The sequence below is a fragment of the Plodia interpunctella genome, chromosome 12, assembly GCF_027563975.2.
Source record: "Plodia interpunctella isolate USDA-ARS_2022_Savannah chromosome 12, ilPloInte3.2, whole genome shotgun sequence".
Lineage (NCBI taxonomy): Eukaryota > Metazoa > Arthropoda > Insecta > Lepidoptera > Pyralidae > Plodia > Plodia interpunctella.
This window is the reverse complement of record NC_071305.1, coordinates 8,449,292-8,466,199: the sequence shown is the minus strand read 5'-3', so window position 1 is coordinate 8,466,199 and position 16,908 is coordinate 8,449,292. Positions and strand designations below refer to the sequence as shown.

General features: G+C 33.8%; 1 protein-coding gene across 1 annotated transcript; it reads left to right on the top strand.

Moving 5' to 3' along the window:
- The first annotated feature begins 4,486 nt into the window (after positions 1–4,486).
- LOC128674349 (uncharacterized) lies at positions 4,487–13,596 on the top strand. The gene is made up of 3 exons (XM_053752841.1): positions 4,487–4,582; positions 4,802–4,985; positions 11,984–13,596. Exons 2-3 carry the CDS (start codon positions 4,971–4,973, stop codon positions 13,313–13,315), a joined length of 1,347 nt encoding a protein of 448 aa, XP_053608816.1. The 5' UTR covers positions 4,487–4,582; positions 4,802–4,970; the 3' UTR covers positions 13,316–13,596.
- The last annotated feature ends 3,312 nt before the right edge of the window (positions 13,597–16,908 follow it).

Below are 16,908 nucleotides of genomic sequence, written 5' to 3'. Positions count from 1 at the left end.
TTGTTACTCTGTTCTTGATTGTACATCTGACTACATAATATATACTTGATTGTACCTGTCATGACATTTGAGCGATTCGTCTGCTAATCCGCAGGTCATATGTCTTGATAGTGTTTGTATGACCAACGATGCCTTTGGCCCCTGTGTTTAAGTTGTGTGGTGAAGACACATGTGAAATTGTGGATTTTACTAACTACATTTTAACTAATAATAATTACTCAAATCACTTTATCTATTAAAAAAATACGTTGCGTATTTTATATTATACTATGTAGTGATTAGTTAGACATATCATGTGATGAAAAAAAATATATATTTTGTGCTCCCATCACATAATACGAAAAAAAAAAACAAAAAAATTCGTCTCAAACAAACATAAGATAAATAATAACAAAAGATTTCATCATTCAACATAAAGCGCACTAGAAAAACATGTTAAGTAATTGTTATCACCTGCGCTCGGCAACGTGTTACTGCCCTACAGAGCTGATAACATCTGAAATATTTACAAACCTTATGTAACATCTCATCACGTCACGATGACGAGATGATACTGTGCGTGACCGGGTTCATATGAAGGCAATCTACAATAGTACGGAAAAAAGACAACATAATGATTAAAGAATAGATTACAATGAGTAAAAGTGGCTGACGATAAAAATAAGAAGATCCAATTCGATTGAAAATCTGGTTTAATGTTTTGTGTGTTGCAATTACACAGCATATGAGAATATGTTCACGTACGTTTTGTACCAAAACGAAATAGGAAATAATTGTTTATTAATAAATTAACGTACAACAACATCCTACCAATATTATAAATGCGAAAGTTTGTGAGGAGGATGTGTTAACACACATCCTCCTCACAAACTTTAATAAACACAAACACACAAACTTTAATAAAATAGTAACCTATTTAATGCAAAATCTACTGGACGGATTGTTATAAAATTTGATACACGGATAGAATGTAAACTGGAATAATACATAGGGTACTTTTTATCCCCAAATCTCCATGGGTACGAAGCCCCGGGGCGCAGCTAGTAACAGTATAATCCGGAATAAATATTTCTTGTAGGTAGGTAGTTTTAGTTCGTGAAATATTCTTTTTTATTTATTTGGTAGTTCCAGATGAAGTTCGTAGAAGCTCGATCTTATATTATACCCCATTGAAAAAGAAGATAATTTTTTAAAGGTTTATTTTGAAAACTTTTCTCTAAATCATCTATTTTTTATTAAGTCAACTCAACAGCTCGAAAATTTTGTAATATGGAATTCAGTCTCCTCTGCGTTATACAACTAGAAGATCTAATTCTCAATGAAGTAATGGGAAATCCGTTTGTAGGTAATACTTGTCATGTAATATAAAGCCATGTTCAAGATGACACTTCTTTTAATTTTGTTAAAATAACAGACGATTTAAATGCCAGACAACTAATATCCGATTTTCATAATAAGAATCTTTGAGATAACTATAACGCTTTTATTTCTTAACTTGATGTCTAGTTGCATTATCTGGTGTGACGCCAGAGGTTTGGGATCCGTCAAAAAATAAACCTTTAAATAATATGTTGTTAAGGGGTCCTGTCGAACCACGAGATAGCTTATTGTTCTTATGAATTCCATTAGCATATATAAAAATATTTTTGATTTCTACTTTCATAATATTTCAAATACTCTTTTACAAATAAATATACTTTTTAAACCCCGACGCAAAAAGAGGGGTGTGAAGACGCAAAAAGTTTGACCGCTAAGTGTGTCTGTCTGTCTGTGTACGCGGCATCGTAGCTCATCCACGGATAAACCAATTTGGATGCGGTTTTTTCATCTGATAGCTAATTTTTATGCGGTAGTTGTTAGATATGTTGGATCAAAATCGGTTCAGCCGTTCAGAAGTAGAGAAATTAATATTAAATGTCGGATGTTTTTAATTTGTATAATAAATAAATATGTTGTATTTATTTTCAAATTAAATATCAAATCATATATTTATATATATGATTGATTTATAAATTTATAATGAATATATAAATCACTGGACAAAGTTCACATTTCTCCCGTCATTTCAAATAGTTAAAAACATGGCTTTTGACGTATTACATCAGTTATAAATTATTGTGCAAGAGATATTACCCATCGAACTTCAAGTTTTTGATTGAGATGAATAAATCCGGTCAAGAGCGAACCGGATTTTAAGATATAGATTAAATTTCCTTTCGACATTTTTATTTGAGCCGCATCGTCATTGTTTGACATTAACTTTAACGTGCGCAGAAAAAAGTGAAAAACGCCATTTTGTCGAAACGTCAGCAGCGCCCCGGTAAAAGTCAACGTCAACATTGATGGTGCAACTGACATAGACACCAGTAAGTAGTACACATAATTGGAATAATGAGTGCTTTACCAGAGAGTTTTTATAAAAGAAAGAAAAATCTTGCTTGATATTTAATTCTTTATTTTTATATATCTCTGTAATGAAGAGAAAATTACAGTCAGCGAATGAAAATTCAACTAAAAACTAAATGAAAATTTTAATTCGTTTGTACTATTTTGAAACCAAAGATAAGCTAACTTTAACAATGCTTGTAGCTACACTCCATTTTTCCAAAGTTAAAGCTAAGTTAAAATCATGGTTGATTTAAAATTTTTCTTTTAGATTACAGTGTGGTCATACTAATCTCAAAAAAAAAAAATAAACTTCATATTGCTATAAAATTATGAAAAGACATAGTATGTTTGTTTACAATATAACATTTGTAAGAAATAACGGAGTTTACCCACTTTCATTTCATTATTCATATAACACATTTGAACCTCGACCCAAACAGCTCTTTTTATGCACTAATCTAAGTACTAGAGATTGCCATTCACAGATTGGTTTTCTTTATTTCCATTTTATTAATGTTGTAAAACGAAAATAACATTATTAGCATATAATTATATCTAGATCTAGCAAGAGACCGCGGCTTAGCTCGCGTGGATAATTCGGCATAAAATGTACCTACCCAGGATATAATACCGGTGTATTATCAAAATCTGCCCAGTAGATTATGCTTGATTGAATGACAACCATCCTCATACAATCATATTTAACCTGGAGCATTTGTAATAACAGTCTTTTAACGGATGGATTGGAAAATAAAAAATATCTTTGGCTGTGCCGCTCCCGCCTGGTCTTGACAGAAGGGGCAAACCCAAAAAGCGTTAGCTTGTTGTCATCATAGATTATATTCAGTAATGTCATTATTGATGATAAGCGTGCCAACGCTCAATGGCTGAGGAAGCAACCAGGAAAACGCTAGACGAGGAAGAGGGAAAGAGAAAATACTTAGATTAAAGATGAAAGTTCATAAAAAAAACACTACACGAAAGTTTTTAATGTTATTTTCATGAGGAACCCTACAAACGGAATAACCTAGTTATTAAGGCGAATTCAATCGATTCTTAATAATTTCATAATCGGTACAGATACATAAATATTGGAGTAAAATTATACTACAATCAAGTTGTAATTGATGCTATTAAAGTGAAGTAATGACCGCTTTTAGTCTAAATTGCACCTAAAATAGATGACTTTGCAGTTTTTCAATATTTTTCGTTTTTAAATCTATTTCTTGCCCATGATTGGGGCAGAAATTGCTAATAAATAAAAACAAAAATCAGAAACTCAAAGAGTATCCTTGCGTTTGTGGTTTGCAGAATTTTTTTAATTTATTTAATTAGGTCATTATTTTCCTCAATTATATGGCAAACACTTTATATATTATATGTGATTTCACAAATTGAATAAGAAGTATAAAATAAACTTATGAAGTACGTGAAATTGTTGGAATTAAAAAAGAAACACATTTGTGATTGATATTTTTACAATTTTATAATTAATTCATTCGGAATAGGTAATGTAAACTATTCAAGCCTATAGCAGGAGAAAATGATAATTCATGGTATATTTCGTAAGCAAACCTTCAGTTAATGTAAAAGATTTGCAAGCATCTCGCAATATGCTAAGAACTGAAGTCTTGAAAATTCTTAAAACTTTTTTTAAACGGAAATGTACACTATACTTATTCAAACAAGTCAACGAACTATAATTTCCCATCCCAGAGCTGTTCAAAACTAATTGTTTTGTTTTGTCTTTGGAAAAAATTCAATTAAACCTTGTTATTATGGGATTATGGTACAGCGTCGCAATTTCCAGACTTTCTAAAATTCAATAATAAAATCACTTGTATTGTAGAGCTTCGACTTGTAGGTTGTTAGTACTTTTTTGCACATTGTGTAAGAACGGTATGATTTTTTTTCAAAAAGATCAAAGAGTTAAGTTTATTGTTCACGAGTAATAACTGATTATAATCTGTAAAGTGCATTGCATTAAAACCGTTTAACACTTGGATTGGTCACATCGATAAAGAAACCATTCTGCCATCATGAATTGGATGCAAAGTTCCAGAAATGATACCACTATCACTCGCCAATATGTAGACTAGTGCGGTATTTAACAACAAACCGATGATACGCGCGCCCACTTTCTGACCGGCAGGCCGGCCGAACGCATACGAAACATAAATTCAAAAATAAAAAAGTTTGTATTTTATTCTTTTTTTCTCGAAAATATAAAATTTAAACATTATCAACGTTGAAATTTTTAATGACATTCGTTATTTGAAATTTTAAAAAGTTAATTGAAACGTCAAACGTTTCCCGCGCAAAATAAACAATTTTCTCGATCAATTAACAAGTGAAAATGGTGCAATTAGTGATGAAGCAAAATTTTCTAACCAATGGTCTATTCAAATTATAGGATTTCCTTGCTGCGGTTGCGTGGAGGCTTTCGTCGCAACGGATATGTGGTCAGCGGGCGGTGGAAAGATGCGGTGTTGACACAGTGATGTGACCATAGACAATAGTGCAAGTTGGTGGTGTGTGATTAAAACTCTTTGGACTTCGTGAATGAAAAACGACTGTGCAAAATGCTGGTTTTTAAGGTGAGCTGAATATTTAAATGATATGCTTGGTTATGGCTATATTAATATTACTACCGACTTACTGATATTATTTGTGCTATCGTATAAAACATAGGGAAAGCAGGAGGCTTAAAGGTGTCAATGTGGGATTTTAAAAAAAATTAACTGTCAATTATCTAAAATTAACACTAGACTTTGCTGTCACCATCTCAGGCATGCTTTTCTACAGAAATTATACTTTTTCTGGGATGGCATGCAGCCTATATCCTTCTCCGCATGCCTAATGTGATTTTAGTTATGTGATTTTTTAAGAACACTGGATAATTAAGTAAAGCATGAATAGGTAACAAACTCACAACAACAACTACGATAGTTGGGATAACATAAAATAATATAAGTAATTATACATTAGATACATAACAATAACTATAACAAAACACATTCAAGATGCTTTTTTATATCATTGTAAATAAATTTATCACATTAAATAAAGTAAGATTAGGTAATAAAAACCCTATGGTTTTTATACCTATGTATATAATAAGATCGTATCGGTAATATACGAGTTGAAATATAGGAATAAGTAGGAAAGCGGACCCTGGGCTCCGATGCAGAGGCACAGGAAGGAACCAAAAAAAAAAATGCTTAGATAAAAGAGAGTGAGACGAGTTAATGTTTTCTTGTTGTTCATATATGACCTTTGGCTACATGAGGGTATCAAAAATTTTTCAAATTGTTATCTAAAGACCGCGCTACGAAAGAAGTCCAGCTGTAGGTAATACGTGGAACTATCGAAACAGCTCGACGACATTGTTGTCGTCAGCGACTGAAGCGACGCATCAACGAGATTTTATTCGTAACGCGGATTAAATTATAATCCGCGTACGGAAATATTATTAAGTATCTAATTCAGATTATAGAAGTTTCTAATTTGACTTAAATAATATGTCAGTAGTAGGTATTTCAAAAGTTTTTAAAACTTGAATCCATTTTTACCTTTTGAGGAACGGCACCTTTAAAGGACCATTTCTTTGCCAGTCTGTCAAAACCCTTTTTCTCAAGAACGCGTAGGTAAATTATCAAGTTTTTTTATATAAAAAACTTCGGTCTAAGTACTTTTTGAGTTTTCAGAACAATCAGATTACTGTAATAATGTGATATTACGGCAAACCGTAAATATCTAATAATGTAACAAAAAAAGCAAATTTTATGGAACTCTTATAGCTCGAGTCCCGATTCATATTCTCATGCCGTTTCCCTCTTTTGTTTAGAATCACAGCTATTTCTTGGCTTGATCAGTCTAAACATAAATATGGTTTGCAAAATCAATACACAATTGAGACCTGTAGTTTTCTCGTGATGTGCGAATACTGATATATAGAAAGACAAAAATTCTAAAATAATTGTTTTGGACTTTACTAGTCCCATAAAGACCCTCAACAATTATTATTCTTTAATATCTCCTATATGTACAGACATGGCTCATTTACACTTTTATGATATGTATAGATTACATAGTAATAGTTCATTTCGACACTCCTCATTTAGCTAAATTATGTCTGACTCAATCTTATTAGTCCTAATGTTTAAAATATTCACAAAGCATTACGTACGTGGATCATTTATATATCATTTATGCGTCTGCCTGTACGAACTAATCTCCGGAAATGATATCCTCTAGTGTCAGTGCGTGTATTCGGGATTATTACCTCAATTGTCGTTGTTTTTTTTTTTATTTTTTTTTTACGCTCGTTATTTTCTCATTGGGTTTAACATCTTCCTTTTAGTACCATACGAGATAAGGGTTATAAACTGGAGATTCTTCTCATAAGCATTACTATTTATTCTTGATTAATAATTACATGTATATTCTATCTATATTAATATTGATAATTCTATACAGCTAAATGCGGTCTTGAAGTTTAGCAACTTATGGCTCCGTCTACCCTGTGAGGGACAAGGATGTATGTACTGTATGAATATATGAGTTTTACAAATATTGATATAAAATCTTGCAGTGTGAGCAAGTTTCCAATTTGTTTCTTAAAATAATGACATCACTTTACCAGGTGGTTAAACTAATAAAAAGTCAAATAGAAAACTAAAATTCTATTGTTAACTGAATAAAATTATTTTATTTAATTTTAAAAAAATATATTTTTTTACATATTTACTATTTAACAACACAATTGTTTGATAAAAATCAGCTTTTAAAATTTAGCTTCGAAGTTCGGTCGGCTATGGTTATTCAGCTATTTTACAGTTGCCAAGGCTCGCCTCGTACGACATCCTCGGGGAGATATTGAGTGATCCAATTCTAGCTACTACTATTTATACTTATAGTTTAATAATATGTGCAAGTATATGGAACATAACATGTAAGCTTTCAAAGTGAAAACGTTAAGTGAATCAGTGTTGAAATAAGCCCTTTGAGCGCACTCAAGGAGCGCCTTTTTAGGTCGTTCTAGTTTACATTCAACCTACGCTTGTAATATCAGGCACACTCGACGAGAGGACTTGTTGGAAATGAGAGGGTGAAGTGCGGGTTTGTATTTTCACTTTTCACTAACGAAACGATTCCATGTGTGACGCAGCGAACCAATGACATTGCAGTGTGGTTGTCGTTGCGTCACAATGGCGCAATGTGATTGGTTCGCTGTGTCTTATTTCGAATCGATTCGATGGTGAGACGTGATATGCTAACCCGCACTTCGCCCACGGCTCATATTATATTTTCTTAGGAAAGTTGTACCGGTACACTTCACAGTGAGCGTATCTTTTGTGTTGCGTTATACTCTTACTGAATTGATACGTGAATCCATAAACGAATGGGAGTACATAACAAATATACCCGTTGCTTCGGGTATCGATTATTTCTTATATGAATTTTCGGATTAATTTTTTAAAAACTAAATTTCACTTAATCTGTAAACTATATTTTGCGTTAGTGAGTAACAAACATCCTCAATCACACCCAAAATTTCCTATTTCTAATGTTGCAGTAAGTTATCAATAGACGTATGGAGAAAGCAGACAAGAAAATTATATGTATTTATTATACAATAATATTTATTTATTATATAAGTATATGGAATAGATGTTGAATGTAATTATAAACCACTATATTTCGCCGTTGGAATACAGAATGCAATTAGTTTAATTGTTTGTTTAGAGCACTTTAGAGACTAAAAACCGACCAGCTTTTCTTTTTGGAAAAAAAATAAATATGAATGATGAGGATCCATTCTTTCCTTCGCAGTATTCTAATTTTCGATAAGTACTTATTACGGCATTTATTGCGGACCATACCTAATGTCTATTTGTTTTTTTTTTGCTGGCATATTTATTTTATTAGTTATAGCACATGACAAGTTTCATCAGATATTTATTTGACGATACCCAGTCGAGTATTGGGTAAATAAATTGGTATGCATTATGACAGCTGTGTAGGCGCTCTAAGACCGCTCAAAGGTAACATAAATATCTGTGATATATTGCAAACATAGACAATAGTTTAACATAACATTAATAAACATTTGCTTAGAATGTACCAGCAGCTTCTCCTGCCACGGCAATTTTTAAAGTTAATTAACTTCCCTTGATTGAATTTAAAATATATAAAAGAAAAGGGCTATAAATTGGAGATTCCTTTCATAGACGATAATTATTTAGTAAAAACTACTTTAACATAACTGTATTTGCACAACACAATGGCTTGAGCCACGGCGCTTGGTTTTCCCTGAGTGCCAAAATAAAAATAAAAATTATACAACTTAAGATGATATACAACACCTCTTGACGTAAAAAAAATAAAACTTCTACGGCTATAAAAGAAGACAAAAAGCAATATTTCAGAATCCAGCTAAACGTGGCCTTGATTCGCACATTTGTTATGTGATACAGGAAGCTCACATCACTACAAATTTCCATACAAAATACATATCATTTAAGGCTGTCGCGTAACAACCAACAAAGACCCCAGATACATTATAATTCAGCCGCTGGAAAAGAAAGGAATGAATACAGATTATGCTAATTTATAGCATGATCTAGATTGTATTTATTTTTGAAACACAAATGCTTATGATTTTAAGAAAGTCGTATTTTGAATTGTTCATTCAGTTTTGATTTCAACATTTAATTTATTAAAAAAAACTTGTTTTACGTGCTACTATTAGTACTACTCTATATTCTCCCGTGGGTGGCGTACGAGGCGACTAAGGGACTCTTAATCGTGACAGTTGATAAGAAGAAATAACACTCCCAAAAAGGGGCAGTCGGCCGGTGGTCAAATCACATACGAAATTATTTTTTTTCACACGAATATGGCTGTTACATTCGTGTGAAAAAAAAAACAGACACTGTATCTGTACAAAAATAACTAATATATATTTTATGCGAATAGTGAAGGTTAAAATCGCCACTTTCATTCCGTAACGATCTCTTCACAAATCCTTTTAACCTCTTACCTTTCTATTTTTATTTTTATAACCTAGCTTGGTTAGTATGGTTAGGTTCACATTAAATATTTATATTATACTTTTACTCACTAATAAAGCAAATAAATTTCTCACCGTAAAATTGATAAGTAATATCTAGGTATATATATTTATATATATCTAGGCATAATGTAAATATCTAGGTAATTTTAATATTATTTACAATTTTCTTAAAAAAACATATTGCTGTCATGGAAAAAATATTACTTTTTTATCGTACTTTACCTAATATTTAATTCTTTTCGTGTGTTTGCTAACACTGGTGTCAGATTTTATTAAAGTCGCCTAAAGGCATCTGAGATGACCTACCGATATTTAGTGGACTTGCCCGTACACACTAGTATATTTATTTGACTCACGATGTTTTCAGAGTCGCAGATTGGCATACAAACTTATGTGGCATTAGTAGGATTCGAACCTGGGTCTTAACCACTTGACCACCACTTTTTTACCTTACCCATCATATCGATGACTAAATAAATAAAGCAATTAACACACAATTATTAAATGCAATCAATCTTGTTATAATTACGACATGAACACCTACAAAAACTCATCAAATGTAATAAAAATCATATATAGGGTCTAGTGAGAGGCGTTTTTATTTTGGCATTAAAATATGTAACATCCGTGCAATTAGACATTGCTATGCCTCGACGAGCATACAAATTGATAATTTGTGAAACACAGGATGTTTCTACAATATAATTTAATATATAAATTAATTTGTATATACTAATAAATTAACTTGCTTCCATAATTTGACAGGATTTGTTGATTTGACCACCTCGGTGGCGCGGTGGTAAAGTGCTTGCCTCTGAACCGAGAGGTCCCGGGTGCGATTCCCGGTCGGGTCATGATGGAAAATGATTGGCCCGGGTCTTGGATGTTTATCTATATATGTATTTGTTATAAAATATAGTATCGTTGAGTTAGTATCCCATAACACAAGTTTCGAACTTTCTTCGGGGCTAGCTCAACAGCTCAATCTGTGTGATTTGCCCTAATATATTTATTTATTTAAGAAGGTAAACGCTATTTCAAACTAGACTGATGGGAAGCAAAGGTGAGATGTTTTTCTCCGCGCGTAGATCGCAAAAGTCAATGAAGGGAAAACCTTTACCTATAGAGCTTTAAAATCATCGCGATACGTTGCTTAGAACCCGAGATATTGACAAAATTATTTATGATGCACATAAAAAACGCGGGCGAAGCCGCGGTCAATAGCTACTAAGGAATATAGACGTGAAAATAATTTAATTATTGTATCTTCCTTTCTTTTTCTCATTCTAAATGGGGCCAACGCAAGAGGCAGGATGTTCGTTGCTCACTTGGATCGATTAAATAAATGAATGAAAAAAAATAATTAAATAAGTGAATGGAAGATATAACTTACTTTTTCCTCTTCATGACTGTTTCCTATTAATATTGGTAATTGGAAGGGAAAGGTTATTAATTCTGTGATGTTTTTACTTGTCATCATGTCTTTATTTACTTTTAATATTGTACTTTATGTAAATACTCTATTTATTTCTTTGTCTTATTTGACCATTATCTATCGAAATTTCTCACTTAATTTATAATTTTCTCTTTTTTATCTTACATATAGACTTTATCGTAAAATTGAAACATATAGTTGATTTGAATACTTACATATTATAAAACAGGTCCTCTATCGCGTCGGTCTGTTCGCGATAAACTCAAAACGACTGCACGGATTTTCATGCGGTTTTCACCAATAGATATAGTCATTCCTGAGGAAGGTTTAGGGGTATAATTTATTATGTTTTTACACGAGCGAAGCCGGGACGGGCCGCTAGTATTTATTATTTGAAACTAGTATGTATATATTTCCATTAAGCGTACTATGATTTCGTGTAGCGTAGAGTTTCATAGTCTATCTTCACATCAGATATCATTCAATTGAAGGTCATTAATTAAAGCAGTAGCAATGACGAAATGCCAATTAATATTTGGACAATGAAGATCTCGGGAAAGAAAGCCGGCAGCCGTACGGAACAGCCTCAATACTATCGCATGTGATGTGAAACTGCAAAACAAAAGGTAATGCCGTTTCACAACACCGCTCAAATTTATGCCTTGTTACTTTTTGAATCGAACACTTCGCACATCAATCCTCACCATTCTCAAATTTTCACTGACTGCTTTTATATTTCACGTGAAATATACTGGCATCTCTCTAATTATAGCACACTTTATTGACCACATTCTACAACCGTGACATAACCAATCTCGCTCTTAAGCTTAAAATAATGATGACACGGTATTAGAACGTAAGAGCATGAAAGCGTTGGAGTATCTAAACCACATAAATTACGAGTAAAAGCTAAAACACTGCAAGTTAACCGGTTTCATAATAGTCTCTAGTCTATTTTTTGCCATTCACCTGTTTGTAGTAATGGTGTCTGCGGACAAGGCACGCCTCGGCCCATCTGTGGCGTGGCCATGCGACCGCCACGCGCCAATACAAACCACTTATTTATTCGCTTTTACTTTCAGGTCGTGCCAGTTTTCCTTTTCATCCTCGTCGTTGGAGCCGAGAAGAAAATCGAACTTCAAGACATAGAAGAAGACAACTTGAAGAGCGAGAAAGAAAAAGAACTAGAGAAGGCTGAACCGAGAGCGCATGATGCCGGCCAGGGTTTACTTCCTCTGGAGTTCCTCAAGAATGGTTTCCTTCGATACTTCGAGAGTCCTACCCATACGCAAGCCGCTCCTCAACAGCAGCGTTATGTGTCACAATACGCCGTCACTGAACCACCAGAAAGTCCTGCGCCAAGTCCAACAACAAAAGTACAATACGGTCCGCCTGCTGCCCAGCAAGCAATGGTCGGTTATTTATCGAACGTGCCGATGCAGATTTATCTAGTGCCACAGTATTACAATGACCAGCATGAGCCAACAGCAAACGCCCAACAGGGAGTGCAGTACGTCAGCACGGGACGAGCCGCTGGATATTCAACGGCTCCTGAAGCAGTACAAACACAGAACAATTACGTAGAAGTTCCGAGTTATATAGCTCCGACTGGGAAAACCTTTGTTCAGCAGTATTCCTCGCCAGTTGCGTACGTGGGTTACACGCAACCCACTGTGGCTCCAGCAACTGCCGCACCAGTACTCACCTACCAAGTTCCAGTCATGCAATATCCCACTGCCATAGCAGCACCTCCTATTTTAACTAAGGGGTACTATCAAACTGCTCAATTTGAAGGAAACGCGATTGATGAACAGGATAATGGAGAAGTGAAATATACAGCGACCGATGTGCCTTATACGAAGTCTACACCTGAGTTCCCAAGATATTACTCATCACAAGCTCCAATAAGGGAGCAGTACAGACACGGCACTGTATCTGAGCTGCCTCCACCGAATCCTCTAATTTTAAAGCCACAGCCATCTCATTTGGCGCATTTACCTAAAGCGCTTCCAATGTACCGGCCGCTTACGAAATCTGTTTATTCTGGAAATCACTTAGCATCTGCCTATACTTCAAGACCATACGAGGCTTACGGACCACCTTACAAGAGGCGTCCAACATCACTTTTAGACTCGTATATCCCATCGAGTGTTCAGTTAGAATACCTGAAAAGAGGTTTCACCAAAGATCCATTGCTTGCGTACGAGGAGTTGTCTAATGGTAGACATTTGTCTCATTCCCCGTCATCTCACTCCCCAGTAATCCATTCCCATTCTTCCCATTCCCCAGTCATTCCCAGACACTATGAAAGGGGGTTCCTTCCCAACCAAATGTATCACACAGCCGCGGGTGGAGTAACCTTCGGACACTACAAAAGAACACCGAAAATCGAAAATAAGGCATCGACAAATTAATTCATTCGAGTCAATATTTAATCTAGGATTAGTATACAGGCATGGGTATAAGCCCGGACATAAATTTTTTTGGCCGGGCTTAAATCTATTTCTGATCGTTAAATTTAATAATGATCTAAAAGATCACTGGACTAATGTTAAGATTTATGTAATATAAGTAACTGTAAGTTTAAGAGACTACACTAAATTTCGATGAGGCTTACATAACTTAAAAAGTGCTAATCCACGGTCAGTATTTAATAAATGTGTAATTATTGTTATTTAAATACAAGTTGTTAATATGTGCTTGTTTTATTGAGAGCTAAGAATTTGGATGTTACGAAATAAGTACAGAAATCTCCTTCCTAAGAAAGCAACTGGCGAAGCCGTGTTTATACTACAAGGGCTTATAAACTATACTACACGAATATTTAAGAGGAAGTTTGTAAGTTTGTGTGGGACAATCTCCGAAACTATTCCACCCATTATCAAAATCATTTTACCGGTAGTAAGCCACATTATTCATGGCATGGGATACTTTATATTAACTATTTATTTTTAACTAGTGGCCCGTCTCAGCTTCGCTCGGGTAAATTTTTTATAAGTTATTCACCTAAACCTTCCAAAATCACAGTATCTATTAAAAAGCTTTCATCAAAATCTATTGCGAAGTTAAATATACATTACATAGGGATAGGTGCGTGAAAGAATGGAAGCGAATTTGTTTTGTACAGTCAACAGCACATCAAATTATCCTGCATGAACCTCTTTTGCGCGGCAATAGCGGCTGTTTGCAATGTATTTAGGTTGATTTGCTGTTGACTGTACTATGTATTGGGACATGGGAGCAAAGCCAGTTAATAAATTGATAAATCACAAGCATAAAGCATGATGAAGTATATAATTTTATCTAAATTTACAATTGACTTAAAATGTTAGTCTACTTTGCAAACTATGTCTTAGAGTTAAGTAATTATCTTATATAGAATTAAAAAAAAATATAGATATATTACAGAGTTCAATATGGAGACGAAATCGCTAATTTAATGTTTAAAAGATAGCCCTTGTTCTCTTGTTATTCAGAGACGAAATATGACTAAAGCAATGGGAATCGTTATGTTTGTACTAGAACGCTGTACTGGGCAGTTAAAATATTATTTTTTAGTTCTAGCGGCCCGTGTCGGGTAAAAACATAATAAATTATACCCCTAACCTTCCTCAGGAATCACTCTATCTATTGGTGAAAACCGCATGAAAATCCATGCAGTAGTTAGAGTTTATGGCGAACAGACAAACAGACAGATGCGGCAGAGGACTTTGTTTTATAACATGTAAGGAGGATTATGTTATGATAAAGATGAGAAGGACAATTCAAATGATTTTCATAATTTTTAATAAAGTTCGAATTTTAAATAATTTATTAAAAAGAAATTTGTTTGTCTAGTACAGCGTTCTCTCTCATCTTATAATTAATACCATTAAAAAAGAGTTCTATTTATGAAATGAGAGTTTTTTCACACCAAACGTTATATAAAAGATTAACAAGTAACACGTTATGATCATTATGATTTATCACTCCAATTGGTAGCTCCGTCTGGTGTGTAATGAGCCGTATAACAGTGATTTATAAATTGGAAAATATTTTGGCTATTAAGTCCATTTATCATAGTCTAGGCGAATCCAAAAAAAGTCTTTTCAAATGATGAGAACTGTAAAACTCGTATAGAACACTTATACGAAAAGAAATGCATACTAATATTTTAAACACGAAAGTCTATCTGTCTGTTCGTTTTAACGGCTAAACTGCTGTACCAATTTTGATGAAATTTATATATATATGTATATATGTATGCATGTAGTTAAAGACCTCCGTTCAAACATAGGCTTCTTTATTCCAAAAATCAATCCCCAAATTACTTTAATGCAGGTGAAATTTGTATGAAAATCGTCTGTTACGCTTTATAGGAGATATTAAAGAACAATAATTAAAAGTCAAAACAATTTTTTCTAAAATTTTTGTCTGTCTGTACGTCAGTGTCAAAACTCATAGAAAATGGAGCCGCAATGTGCTGTGTCGTCGCAGCGGAGCACGACTGAGCATGAAGCATTAACCTACAAAAAATTACTCGAAATAACGCCATCTACTAGACAATGATAGAACTAGTGAGTTTTAAATACGTATTCACAAGATCTGACTATACACGTACTTTATGCTCTATCTGTAGCACCATTCACTTGCCAACTGAACTTCGGAAAAACTAAAATGGTCCCACGTTACACCGTAAGATGGCGCATGATAACACAACGCTCAACGGCCCACGTCTCGTTAAATCCATCAATACAATTAATAACTATTAGTATATGTGAAGGAACGTTTATTTGTGTCAAAATGGCGCTTTGGATGAGGCGATTTTTGATCTGGGGATAGTTGGAGACCTGGAGAGTGACACAGGCAATTTTATATCGCTGGAGAAGGCGCGAGCAACACCTTGGATTAAATTTACGTGTTACTTTATGTGCGCGAGATTCTTCAATTTGAGAGAGCATAAGTTACATCTACAGCACGGATTAAAAACTAAAATAAAATGCAATATTAAAATTGATCAATATGTGAAATGTTGAGTATAAACTTTTAGCTAGGCTGCTGTGTTCTTATCCGAATATTTTTTCTCTTTAATACAACTTTGAGGTGATCGAAAATTAATCTAACATTGTAATGTATTATATCATTTATATGCGACTTCATTCTTGAAAGATACGGATAAAGGACATGGCTGACTGTTATGAACAAAATAAAATTGCTCAAATCGCCTCTAGCATAGTTACTGAAAGTATTTTTCATTTACTGCACCTAATGTTAGTTATTTATGACCCAGTATTCTTAATAATGTAGGAAAAGAAACAATAAAAACGTAGTTAAATCATAAATTCCACATATTCACGACAATACTATAAATCTCTGTAATATCATCTACATTTATTACTGTTCCGTGTTAATAATGACGCCTTTCATATCAGTAAACGGTATCTGTCTGTAAAGTGTCGTGACGTGAGTAATGTAGTACGCAAAGGCTCTCAATTTTAGAGATCCCTGAGAATTCTCGTTTTTTTTTTAAATCGACTGCCAATTTCTTTATGTTTTTAATATAATTTTGAAGTTGTATTTGATTCATTTGATTATCGTAAGGTGGGTTTATGCTCTATGGTCTCAGTTTCCTGTACGGCTGACTGACTGTATGTGCCCGACTATTTGGAAATAAATTGGGAAAATATTGTGCATAGACCTAACGCTGTCTATGATTGTAATATGAGATACCATTATATATTGATAGATCAATATTATTTTACCACGTATTTTTAGAGCAAAATTTGGATTTTGAAGTCAAAGTGTAGCCGTTGACGGAGTCGCAATTAATCAACAAACCAATATATTTTCTTATGTATTCCGCGAGGCACGGCTTGCATCAAAAAGTACAAAGACAAAGATCAGAGGAAACATATTCCTAGACCATACGAATATTCCGTCTAGTTGAAACAAAAAGGTATTTGATAAATAAAACCGATTTTAGTTCATGAGAGGATGAGGGAGGATCGTGGCGTTAAATCAGCTTATC